This window comes from Theropithecus gelada, chromosome 7b, assembly GCF_003255815.1.
Source record: "Theropithecus gelada isolate Dixy chromosome 7b, Tgel_1.0, whole genome shotgun sequence".
Classification (NCBI taxonomy): Eukaryota; Metazoa; Chordata; class Mammalia; order Primates; family Cercopithecidae; genus Theropithecus; species Theropithecus gelada.
In genome coordinates, this window is record NC_037675.1 from 19,711,607 (window position 1) to 19,725,315 (window position 13,709).

Sequence of the window (13,709 nt, forward strand, 5' to 3'; positions counted from 1 at the left end):
TTTTATTCTAATTATTGGGACAGGAGAGATGGCTTAACAATTATTGTTCTGGAACAAAAGGTAAGACTGTCTCCTTGGAACATAAGGACAGATAGAACCAGGGATGGACAGATGGGGGCAGTCTCTTTCGAGGTGTGCCTGCAGAACAGTGAGCTGCCGGCCATCAGGGACACGGTTTTCACGGCCAGCATTACTCTGTCATATTCACAGAATTCTGTTTTATTATTCTTTCAGCATACTGAAAAAGAAAAATAATTTCTGTTAGATTTTGTAATTAAAATAATTTGTTTTTTCTGAAACATGAATTATGAAAATGATGTTTAAAGACTGAATTATTGGCAGCTAAAATCATTTCTCCTGGAAAGGCTGACTGTGAAACACACAGTATCACTGAAGGTATTTATTTAAAAATAGTATATTAAATTGAAAGCAATTATCAAGAACTAAATGGTTTTCAGGTCCTACAGGTTTTTAAACATTTTATGTTTTTTCTAACCAAATGCTTCTTTACATAGAAACTTTAACTTACCCTCCGTGGCCAGCACATTGAAATGCCAGTGCACAGTGAAGACTAACACTTACCAGCAACCAGAAATATGTTCACTTACAAGCTGAGAGCTCATTGTAAATGTTTCTTGTCATCTTGAATGGCACCATATGTGCTGATTCTATAACCCTAGCTATTCACTGCATTTATAATTTCATCTTCCCTTACCAGTTCCTACTTCTAACCACTGCCTTTAAAAATCAAACTAGTAACACCAACCAAACCTGAAAAAACAAATTTCCCTGGTGCTATTCATTTATCCTTCTCCTCCTTTACTTCATTAAATACTTAATTGGAATGTATTAACTTTGCATTAAAGGCAAGTTAGATGCCTAGAAATTTGGAAATTATCATCACTGTATATGAAAGTAATGATAAATTATAATTTAGAGAACAAAAAGGATTTTCTAAAATGTGAAACTGCATTATAGCAATGTTCTACTATTATTTGCCTACTTGCTTTAGCTACTTTCTTGGGACATTAATGTGTTATTGAAATAGAATGTTTGCCCCATTTTATTTTCTAATATGAATTTGAAATCTTTATGAGGAAAATATTTAGAACTGAGATATTTTCCTGTATAAAAGAATATAATTATGGACAATAGTTGATGAATAAGCACAAGTAACTGAATAATCTCAAATGGTATAAATGCATTTCCTACATTTTAAGTTTAAATCAAAAGTTGCCAGTTCTCAAATACAAAACAATAGTATTTTGGAGAAAAAAATGACTAAATAAATATTATCTCTAGGAAAAGGTGCAGAAGTTCTAAATTTTGATGAAGCCTAATTTAGCAATTTTTCCTTTCCTGGTTATTGTTTTCTGTGACGGAGAGGAGGGGCTTTTGCCTTTATATTTATATCTGAACTATTTAATTTTTTTCAGTGAGAATATGTTCTTTTATTACTTTTGTAGTTTCTTTAAAGTTTTGAATGAAGCGCTCATATATTCCCATTATGCAGGTCTTGGGAAATAAAGAAGAAAAATCTTTTCTAGTTCTGTCATGAATTCCCCCATGGCCAATGCATAATACTCATTATGGTCAAAGCATTTTGGTCCTTTTTCTTTCCATTTAAATAAATGTTAACCATTCTCTGTATAATTTCAGGAAATTAAATGAGATTGGCAGATTAAATTAAATGCATATATATTAACTGGTATCTTTTCCTAATGTCCTTCCAACAACTTGATTGGTTGGACCAGACCCTCAGCCCACAGGGTCAGTGAGAGTGGATATGGTGTCACCCCTGCAACTTAAGAAAGTCAGAGTCAAAACAGATAAACACCACAACATTTTAATAATGTAAAGAGAACTGAGCAGGTTCCAGATTCTTATTACATCATTTACTCCACACACAAGGCATGATTGAAAAATCAAGTTAAATCACCCTGTAATCTCACAGGCACCTTATGGCCTACATACGCCCTAAGTTCCACCTTCACAATGTCCGTTAAAAGTTCCACCTTCACAATGTCCCTTAACTTGGGCTTAAAGGTTTAGCTGTTTGTATGTATGTTCCTAACATGGACAGAAGAGGCTACTTCATACCTGCTTGTGCATTCACACATACACATGCCTGTACATGTCTTTTACTAGATAATCGGGTATTTGTTTAATTCTGAAAGACAAGCAATGACATAATTAAGTGCTCCCATCTGAGGGATGACTGTAGTTGATTCTACTCCTTCTGTGCCCTGCTAATGGCCTTTCTCCCTCTGGCCTGCTCTCAGATATCTCAGGGGCTCTGCCTGTAAATAATTAATGGTGACTCTTAATGTGTGTTGGGAAGTGAAGCTGCCTTATTCACATGTATAACCGCTTACACACCAAGCCTTTTCCCGATTCCTCTTTTCAAAAGCACACAGCCAAGACACAATAATCTCCACTCAGACACAGCAATTCTGTGTTGGCATCTCAGGAATGATACAGATTGTGTGTCATGGTCATCCATTTACTTGGATTTTCAGAATGATTGCCTTTGAAATGGAACAAGTCATGGCTTAGCATGAGTTGTAAAGACCCTGGATTGGTATTAGGGCCTTTGCTCTGTAAGCAGCTTGCCTTTGCCTTTCTACAGAGCAGGATTTTTCAGCTTTGGTGGCAAGAGTTTATACCTTGTGTCATATGGTAAGCCTTGCATTTAGAGTATAGACATTAGGACTCACCTTTTCTCCCAACATTTTGTTATGAAAAATTTCAAACATACACTAAAGTTGAAAGAATTGAACCATCTATAGTCATATGCATACCACTCAGGTCGCACCATTAACACTTCCAAAATTTCTCTCTTACCTTTCTATCCAACTGTTCGCTCATTTTTAATGCATTTCAAAGCATATTGCAAACATCAGTACACTTCACTCTTAAATACTGTAGCATGCATAGTATGGACTAAGGTTCAGTATTGTTTGTAGTTTTTTTAGGTAAAATATATATAAAGTAAGATACACATATCTTAAATGGACTGCTTGATAAGTTTTGACAAATACAGCAACTGTGTAATGAAAACTCCAGTGAGATATAGAACCACCAAACTAATGTCCTTATGCCCCATCCACGGTAAAACTCGCTGTCTACCCTGTGCCCACGATCCACTCTTCTGACTTTTTATTCGCTGTACCTTAGAACAGCATATAAATGGAATCATTTTTGTACAAAGTTTCTTTCACTCAGCATCTTTTTTGAGATTGCTATCAGTCTTTTCACACATCAATCGGTCCTTCCTTTTTATTGTTGAGTAGTTACCGTACCACAGTTTGTTTATTCATTCTCCTGTGGATGGATACTTGGGCTATTTACAGTTTGGAAATATGAATAAGGCTGCTATGAACATTCTTGGATACCTTTTTTGACATATTTATCTTGGGTAGATAAGAATGGAATTTTGTGTCACAGGGTAGGTATACATTTAGTTTTATAAGAAACCACCAGACCTGTTTCCAAAGTGATTGGACCATTTTGCACTCTAACCAATAAGGTATGAACATTCTAGTTGCTCCATTTCCTCATCAACTAGTGTTGGTCTTACAATTTTAGCTATTCTGGTGAGAGCATAGTGGTATCTCATCGTGGTTTTAATTTGCATATCCCTGATGACCAATGACATTGAGCTTTTTGAATATTTTTTGCTGTTCAAATCTTTACCCTCTCTCTTTCGTTCTCTCTTTCTCTCTTTCTTTCTTTCTCCCTTCCCTTCCCTTGCTCCTTCCTTCCTTCCTTCCTTCCTTCTGTTTTGTTTTTTTTTTTGAGGCAGGGTCTTGCTCTGTCACCGAGGCCAGTGGAGTGCAGTGGTGCAATCACAGCTCATTGAAGCCTTGACCTCCTGGGCTCAAGCCATCCTCCCACCTCTCAGCTTCCTGAGTAACTGGGACTACAGGTGTGCACCACCATGCCCAGCTAATTTTTAAAATTTTTTGTTAGAGACAGGGTCTGTATGTTTCCCACACTGGTCTCAAACTCCTAGGCTCAATGGATCCACCACCTTGACCTTCCAAAATGCTGGGATTACTTTGTTGTGAGCCACCTTGCCCAGCCTGCTCATTTTCAACTGGATTGTTTGTCTTTTTGTTATGGAGTTATGTGAGTTTTTATATTGTAGATACCATTCATTTTCAGATATGTTTTGAAAATATGTTATTGTGGTCTATAATTTGCCTATTTAACTTTAAATAGTATCTTTTGAGGAGCAGAAGTTTTAAATTTTGATGAAGCCTAATTTAGCAATTTTTCCTTTCCTGGTAATTGTTTTCTGTGTCCCATGTAAGAAACCTTTGCTTACCCTCAAGTCATGAAGATAGTCTCCCATATGATTTCCTAGAAGCTTCATAGTTTTAGCCTTTATGTTTATGTCCATGATTCATCTCAATTATTTTTTCTTTTTTTTAAACTTTTTTTCAAGTTCAGAGGTACATGAGCAGGATGTGCTGGTTTGTTGCATAGGTAAACATGTGCCATGGGGATTTACTGAACAGATCATCCCATCACCCAGGTATTAAGCCCAGCATCCATTAGCCGTTCTTCCTTATGCTCTTTCCCCACCCTCCCTCACCACAGCTGTGTTGTTCCCCTCGTGTGTCCATGTGTTCTCATCAATCAGCTCCCACTTATAAGTGAGAACATGTGGTATGTGGTTTTCTGTTCCTGTGTTAGTTTGCTGAGGATAATGGCTTCCAACTTCATCCATGTCCCTGCAAAGAGATAATCTTATTCCTTTTTATGACTGCATAGTATCCTATGGTGTATATGTACCACATTTTCTTTTTCTTTTTTTCTTTTTTTTTTTGAGACAGAGTTTTGCTCTTGTTGACTAGGCTGGATCACAGTGGTGCTACCTCGGCTCACTGCAACCTCTGCCTCCCAGGTTCAAACAATTCTCCTGCCTCAGCCTTTGTAACAGCTGAGATTACAGGTGCCCACCATGACACCGGGCTAATTTTTTGTATTTTTAGTAGAGACGGGGTTTCACCATGTTCACCTGGCTGGTCTTGAACTCCTGGCCTCAGGTGATCCAACTGCCTTGGCCTCCCAAAGTGCTGGGATTATAGGCGTGAGCCACCACACCCAGCCACCACATTTTCTTTATCCGATCTATCACTGATGGGCATTTGGGTTGATTCTATGACTTTGCTATTGTAAATAGTGCTGTAATGAACATGTGTATGCCATCTCAAGATAATATTTGTGTATGGTGAAAAGTAGGGGTCACTGCTTTTTATTAAATGAGGGTGTCCAGTTGCTCCAGCACTATTTACTGAAAAGACTTTGCTTTTCCCATTGTACTGCTTTGGCTCCCTTGTCAAAAATCAATTGGATGTACAAGCACAGGTCTATTTTTCAACCCTCTATTCTGTCCCTTGGAGCCATTTGTCTATACCCAGTACCATACTGTCTTGATTACTATAGCTTTGTAGTTTGTTTTTTGGAAGGATAATGGCTTCCAACTCCATCCTGCCAAAGTCTTGAAATCAGTAGTGTACATTCTCCAACTCTCTTCATTTTCAAGATTGCTTTGGCTATTCTAGGTCTTTCAAATTTCCATATAAACTTAAGAATCAGATTGTCAATTTCTTTCCCCAAAAAATGACCCTATTGGAATCATAGTTGGGATTAAATTGAATCTATAGATAAAATCAAAGAGAACTGACATCTTAACAGTACTAAGGCTTCTAATACATGAAGATGGATGTCTTCCCACTTATTTAGGTCTTGTTCAATTTCTCTCAGCAATGTTTTATGTTTTCAGCATACAGATCTTGCCAATCTTTTATTACATTTTTTTTCTAAGAATGTAATTTTATACTATCCTAAACTACTTTTTCAATTTTTCAAATGTTAGCTGCAATTATGTGATTCATTTTTGTGAGGTGTATGTCTGTGAGCCAACCGTGCTATGCATTTACATTTAAGAAGAAAAACAAGGCCAGGCACAGTGGCTCACGCCTGTAATCCCAGCACTTTGAGAGGTTGAGGTGGGTGGATCACTTGAAGTCGAGAGTTTGAGACTAGCCTGGCCAACATGGTGAAACCCTGTCTCTACTAAAAATACAAAAATTAGCCAGACTTGGTGGCGTGCACCTGTAATCCCAGCTACTCAGGAGGTTGAGACGTGAGAATCACTGGAACCCAGGAGGTGGAGATTGCAGTGAGCCGATATCGTGCCACTGCACACCAGTCTGGGAGGCAGAGTGAAACTGTGTCTCAAAAAAAAAAAAAAAGAAAAAAGAAGAAAATCAGTCCAAAGCCTGTTTTATTCATCCCTTCAGAGAGGCAGCACAAAGATGGGGTGGGTTTAGCCTGAGAGCTGGGAGACCAAACTTCTGTCCCAGTTTACCTCTACTGGCTGTGTGAACTTGGCCAAGAATGATTGTGTTGAAGTCAAAATAAAAATATACAGATAAATTTTTATTTTTTATTTGTACAAATTTGTGGGGTGTAAGTGACATTTTGTTATGTGTATATAGTGCATAGTGATCCAGTCAGGGCATTTAGGGTGTCTATCACCTGAATACAGTACATTTTTGTTAACTATAGTCACCCTACTCTGCTGTCAAACATTGAATTTATTCCTTCTTACTGTATGCTTGTACCCTTTAACCCACTTTTGTTCATCCTCCCTGCTCCCACACTCACCCTTCCCAGTCTCTGTGATTTGTTTTTCCCATTTTTCCACTCTCTTCCTCCATGTGATCAAATTTTTAGCTCCCACAAATAAGTGAGAACATGCGATATTTGTCTTTTTGTGCCTGCTTATTACACTTAAGATAATGACTTCCGGTTCCATCCATGCTGTTGCAAATGAAAAGAGAATTTTTTTTTTTTTTTTAGACAGAGTTTCACTCTGTCACCCAGTCTGGAGTGCAGTGGTGTGATCTCAGCTCACTGCAACCTCAGGCTCCTGGGTTCAAGTGATCCTCGTGCCTCAGCCACCTAAGTAGCTGGGATTACAGGTGCATGCCACCACGCCCAGTTAATTTTTGTGTTTTTAATAGAGACGAGGTTTCACCATGTTGGCCAGGCTGGTCTCAAACTCTTGACCTCAAGTAATCTGCCTGCCTCAGACTCCCAAAGTACTGGGATTACAGGCATGAGCCACCATGCCCAGCCAGAAAAGAATTTTAAAATATAATGTTTTATTGGGATATAAGAATTGTAATTTGTGATACATATATATATATATATAGAGAGAGAGAGAGAGTGTGTTGATATGTTTGAAGAATAAAGAGAAAGTTGGCAGTTTTGTAATAAAAAGGAGAAATGTTAGGGGTGTTTTACAAGAAAATGTATTAGTATTAGCAAGATTTTGGAGAGTTGGCAAGTTATGATGGGTGAGTGACAGTTGTAGGTAAAGCTAGTTTTAGAGTCGTTTTAGTAGTTATTAGATAAAACTGGTTTTAGTTGTAGTAGACATTTTTAGTAGTCGGACTTGTAGAGAATTATATTTTTGGAGTAATGTTACATGCCCGGAGTGCTTTTTCTTCTTGGCTTCTCAGCTCTGTTTTAGTTGGGTGTAAAAACAATAATCCAATTTGCATGATCGCCTTTCACAACAGTATTCTTTACCTATTTCTGCTGTCACTCCACGCAATCAGAATTTAACTCCTCATCCATTGCGGTCTTTTCTGTAATATCTATGGAGAGAAAGCTTTTTACTGTTGTTCCCTAACCTCTTTGGAAATCTGGTAGAAGTTTTGAATTTTGTCCGTGGAAAAATGTACACACACACATCCAGTTTTGTGTACAATTTTAGGATGTTCAGGAAACTTTAGAAGCCTGTTAGCCTTTTGGGGTCCACAGACCCTCACTGTGAACCCCTTCTAGAGTGGAAGCTCAGGGAGGGCAAAAGGCCGCCGTCGTTTCCCTCTGCTCCTTCTGCACCCAGCGAGTGCTCGGCCCATCATGGCCGCTCAGTAAATGACTGTCGCTTTTGTTGAATGGCCCAGGTGCTGGATCGTGGCCTCCCGCAAGGCTGGCCTCTCCTCCCGAGTGGCACCAGGTGCTCAGATGACCTGGAGCAGCCCAGTGCTCTGGTGAACCAGCGCGACCCGAGGCCCAGTGTTTCGGGGGTTGTCCCAGATTGTTACGCAGCGCGTTTGTGCAAGAGCAGGTCTGGAGTGAGGGCTGCTGATTCTAAATCCCACGCCCTTCGTGGGGTTTTCTAGGCAGGCAGGGAAAGCGTCCAGATCTCCACACCCCCAGGAGTTGGCCTGTCTTTCTTCCATCACTAAATACTCTATCCCCTGTGGGCACAGCAGCGGGACAGTTTGGCTGAGACCTCCAGCTCTCTCGCCAAAGCCCCTGCTCCTCCGCTGCTGTCGGTGAGGTCAGCCCGGCTGCTCCCCCGCAGGCAGCTGTCCCCAGTGCCCTGGAAGGGCTCCAGGTGGCAGTCTCACTGCAGAATCCTCCTAGCTGTGCTCGCTGCCCGGTGCCTTCGCAGACAGCCCGCTTCGCACCAGCCCCGGGAGGGCTCTGAGGCAGGGTTGCAGGTCGCGGGGTGGCGAGTGCAGGGAGCATTGCAGGGCCATGCCTTTCTCTTCCTGAAGCCCCCACGATCGTGCAATGGACCGCACATCCCTCTGCTGTGTTCTACGATGATTCTCAAGAGCACGCAGGCAGTTGACGGTGACGCTGTGTGTGCGCTTCCTCCCACGCAGGTGCTGGGGACATGGGCAGCAAACCGTCCACGCCAGGCGGTGACCCTACAGCGCAGTCCCCGAGGACGGAAGGCATTCGCGCCGCGTACAGGCAGGGAGACCGTGGCGGCGCCCGGGACCTGCTCAAGGAGGCCTGCGACCAGTGCACGTCCCAGCTGGAAAAGGTAGGGGGAGTGCCTGCCCCTGCGGCCACCAATGCAGTCCTGGGCTGGAGGAAGGTGACCGCTCAGATGATTTTCTCGTTCTTGTCATAACTGTAATGAGCATTCTTACTGTGTTCTGGAGATGCCTCATTTTGCATATAAACTTGTGGGCGCCTTTCCTTTCCAATTGACTTCTCAGTCTGCTATCACCTAAGCAGGCCCCTGCCACCTTTTCATGGGAGGGCTTTGAGGGACAGGGGTGGGGTCACTTAAATGTAAAGAACAAAATGCCACCCAGAGACTTAACCTACTGTATTCTTTTACGCTTTTTGTCATTATAAAAAGTAGCACATGCTGGAAAAATAAAATGTAGAAAATACATAAAAGTAGGAAAAATGGGACAAAAAAGTAACCAAATTTCTAATACACCCTAAAACCCACTTAATGGTTTTGCTGTATTTTCTTCCAGCCTGCCGATCTGAGCATACATTGTTGTTGTTGTTGTTGTTGTTGTTTCTAATATAGATGCCACCAGATTGCATATATGGTTATGCAGCTGCTGCTTGTACTTTTATAATATTATTTTAATAATTTTCCAGATGATTAAAAATTCCTTATAGGCGTCTCCTTCAATGGATACATGACATTCCATCTACAGGGAATGTGTTCACCCGGCTATTTATCTTGGTTGGATATGTGGATTGCTTCTCATTTCTTACTAATATAAATGATGCTCTATTGAATGTTTTTGCCGAATTCTTTTCTTATTGTAATGTTATTTTCTTAGCATAGATGTGCGGGGATTGAGAATGTGGATATGAGGACTTTTAAAGTTTTGGAGTACATGCCAAGCTGTTTTCCAAAAATCTTCTACAGATTAACCCTGCCAGCAACAATTGGAGTGGGCCCTTACCACGTTTTTTGCCCTTGTGGGAGATTCTTATTGGTTATTATCATGAAAATACCTTAAGGATGTTTTATTTGCATTACTTTGATTAGGACAGGTTTAACATGTCTCCATTTAATTGATAGTTAGAATTCATTCAATTCCTAAAACTCCAACCTGTTCTCAGAAGTGTAAGAGATTGGGAGAGGGGCAGTACAGCATGCTTGGGAATTGTTAAGCAGAAGGAAGGCATTTGAAATCCCTCTGATTAGGAATTCATGGTGGATATAGCAAAGGACCATTCTTCTGCACAGGGAGAGCTGCGCTGTGCACATGAGCAGGTCAGAGCTATGGGCTCTTCAGGTGGACACCAGTGGCCTCAAGCAGGGAAGAGCTGTGCAGCAAACACAGCCTGGCATCCCTGCCAAGTGGCCAAGCAGCCAGAGATAGTGGCTTATTTCAGAGCTGTGCAGATTCAGGGATGTGGCAGCAGCAGGAGATGCTGATGGGGGAAGATGATCATGGAGGGGCCCAAGAGCCAAGGGGGATGTGATTTCATCCTGAGCGTGGAAAAGCTGTTAAAGAGAGTGGCATCATAATTTGGGAAAGGGCACTCTGGCCAATATTTGAATAAAGGAAAACAAAGTCCTGGGTGTGGGTCTCTTCTCTGTAGCATCATGGACAGTGGCAACTCAAAATCGAAAAGGTTCCTAGAAAGCTGCCCCTCCGCTGAATACAGCACTGATGAAATCCCAGCTGATTGGACTTTAAGAAGACAGTGAGGAAAAGGATGGATACATCTGTGTTTTCATAAAAATGTAAAATTATAGTTCCAAAAAATACCATAATTAAGAGTCAAGGATTGATGCAAAAGGAGAAGGCATATGGCTAATATCCTTCATTGACAAAGAGCTTTTATAAGTCAATATGAAATAATAATATAATTTTCAAAAGGACAACAGGACATGGAAGCAGCAAAATAAAGGTAAAGAAAGTAGAAGGCATGAAACTGTAAAAATAATTTGAAAGTTTTGAAATAGAAAGCAAAGTAGAAAGAAGTAGAAATGACCACCAAATCAAAAATTGGTTCTTTGAAGAGATTAATAAAATGGAAAATCTCTGGTGAGAGTAAAAGATGAAAAAGAAGAAATAGATAAATCAGGAATATAAAAGAGACTTTCACGACAGTTTATACAAGCATTAAAAACATAATAACAGAATGTATATGAGCAAGTGTATGTTAAAACACTCAAAAATTTAGATGAAATGAACAAATAAAAATAAAAATTTAACTTTAAAAAGAAACAGAAAGCATGAATAGTCTTTCAACCATTAAGGAAATAAATCAATCATGTAAAACCTTCTGACAAAACAAATTCTAGGTCTACATGGTTTTACTGGTGTGTTCTACCAAATAATAATATCACTTGTCCAGAAAATAGAAAAAGAGGGTGCACTCCCCTCCCCTGTTCCTTTGATGAAGCTAATACAACCTCAATACCAAGAGTAGGTGAGAACAGTATCTGGAATGAAAATGACTAAGGATATGAATAGGCAAATAGATACACACACACCTGAACAATATTCAGATGGATGGTACACATATGTAAAGTTATTCAACTTTGTTAAAGCTTATAGAAAGGTAAATTAAACAAAAATGAAACAACATTTTTAAGTTAATCAGATTGACACCTTAAAGTTTGATAAAAATCAGAAGGAAGGCTATGGGAACTTACACACCTTTATTCAATGCTACTAGGAATATACTAGGAATATGTGCAGCCTCTTTGGAAGGCCATCTGAAAATGCTTATCAGATTTTCAAATTTCATCATATTTGACCCAGCAAAACTACTGCTAAGAACTTACCTCTACAGATTTACTTGAAAAAAAAATTACCAAGTTGTATGTGAAAGGATGTTCACTCAAGTTGTGTTTAAGATAGCACAACCTTGAAAACCGCCTAACTGTTCCATCCACAGGAGAAGGCTGCTACAGAAATCTCAGTCTGTCCAGGTCCTAGAATACCACACAGCACTCCAAAAGGACAAAATAATCTCTAGCAGCTGTTTTGAAAGAACTCCAGTGTAACTTAATGTAATAAGTGCAGAACTTCTGCTTCCGGGAAGATGGAGGGAACATGGAGGTTGTTTACTTTGCCCTCTTCTTCTCACTAAGTGCATTAAAGCTCTAGACGTTACATGTAAAACAAACGTAGGATTCTGAAAGGTGGAGAAAAGAAGGCAGACTAGCTGGTGGTCTCAGTACTCAAGGAAATCACAGTAGTACGTTTTTGGGTTTTATTTTTATCTCATACGTCCCAAACCAGATACTGAGGAAGTTGGCAATCCAGAAACACAAACTGGCACAGAGAAAAAAAAAAAAAAAATCCAAGGAAAGCCTGCTCTCTCTAACCAAAGCACCAGGAAAGGCACAGCAAAGCCAGGCAGGAAACTTGTAGGCAATCACCAAACCCCCTTCGGCCAAACACCGCAGAAATATACTTGCAGACCGGCCCTACCTCTCACCAGCAAAGGCCAGGTGGAGAGCCTAGAGTTCCACCCTTGCCAGGCTGTAACAGGCACCTCAATCATCCCCACCCCAGGGTGTCAGAGAAGGCTGTGAGGAGCTGGGGTGCTAATCCCCACCAGGTGATGACAACATCCCACCCAGCCTGGCAGTAATGAGACATGCGTTCCCCATCTAACTAGGGTAGAATTGAAGCAGGCCTGGAGGAGAATCTCAAGTCCCAACTCTGCCCAGCAATAACAAGGAGCCCCTGCTTACTGGTGGTCAACTGATTATAAGTATAGCCCCCAGATTTCCACCCCACCAGGCAGCATTGAGGGGGCATCCCTGTTTACCCACCAGAGCGGCATCAGAGGAGGCCTGCCAAAACACAAGATTGAAGTAAGATCCAGAGTCTTAAAACATAATGCCCCAAATATCCAGGCCATAAAAAAAATTACTTATAATTACCAAGAACCAGAAAGATCGCAAACTCACTGAGACAAGATGACCAAGAGAGGCCAGGAGCAGGATGACTCCAACGTTAGAATTATCTAACAAGGATTTTAAGGTAGTCATCATAAAAATGCTTCTGTGGGCAATTATAAATATACTTGAAACAAATGGAATAATAGAAAGTTTCAGCAAAGAAATAAAAGACACGAGGAGAGCCAAATGAAAATTTTAGAACTTAAAAGTACAATACCTGAAATTAAAAAAAAAAAAAAAAACAACCTCAATGAATGGGTTCAACTGTAGAATGGAGAAAGAATCAGAGAGAAGGCAGAACAGTAGAAATTACCCACTCTGGAAATAAAGCCAAAACAAAAGAAAATAGACTGAAAAAATGAACAGAACCTCATGGACATGTGAGGATTTTAACAGAAGATCTAACATTCATGTCATCAGAATCCCAGGAGAGTAGACAGAAGGCAAGACTGAAGGAGAACTCAAAGAGACAATGGCTGAAAACTTCTCAAACTGGCAGAGGACATAAATGCTCAGATTGAAGAAGTTGAAAACAAACAGGACATACCCAGAGAAATCCATTCCAAGTGCATCATAGTCAAGCTTATTAAAACTAAAGACAAAACAAAATAAAACCTTGAAAGTAGTCAAAGAGAAACATTGCCTTTAGGGGAAAAACATCCAAAAGACAAAAATTACCAACATCAGAAGGGAAACACAGAACATCATTACGGATCCTGCAGATATCAAAAAGATAATAAGGGGACGTTATGAATAGCTCTAAACACATACATTGGATAACTTAGATGAAACGGACAAATCCTTGAAAAGTAGAAATTACCACAACTTAATAGGAAATACATAATTTGAATAACCTTTTAACTATTAAGAAAATTCAATTCATAATTTTAAACTTCCCCCAAAAATAAATTTACAGATCCAGATGGCTTCACTGGATAATTCTACCTAACATTTAAAGAATTAATACCAATTCTACATAGTC

At 40.0% G+C, this 13,709-nt stretch overlaps 1 protein-coding gene across 1 annotated transcript in view; it reads left to right on the forward strand.

The window, feature by feature from the left end:
* LRRK1 (leucine rich repeat kinase 1) overlaps nt 1-13,709 on the forward strand; it is a 148,474-nt gene that overhangs the window by 48,059 nt on the left and 86,706 nt on the right. The window contains exon 3 of the mRNA XM_025391389.1: nt 8,703-8,866. Within this exon, the coding sequence (XP_025247174.1) occupies nt 8,703-8,866 (164 nt within the window). The remainder of the gene's footprint in view (nt 1-8,702; nt 8,867-13,709) is intronic.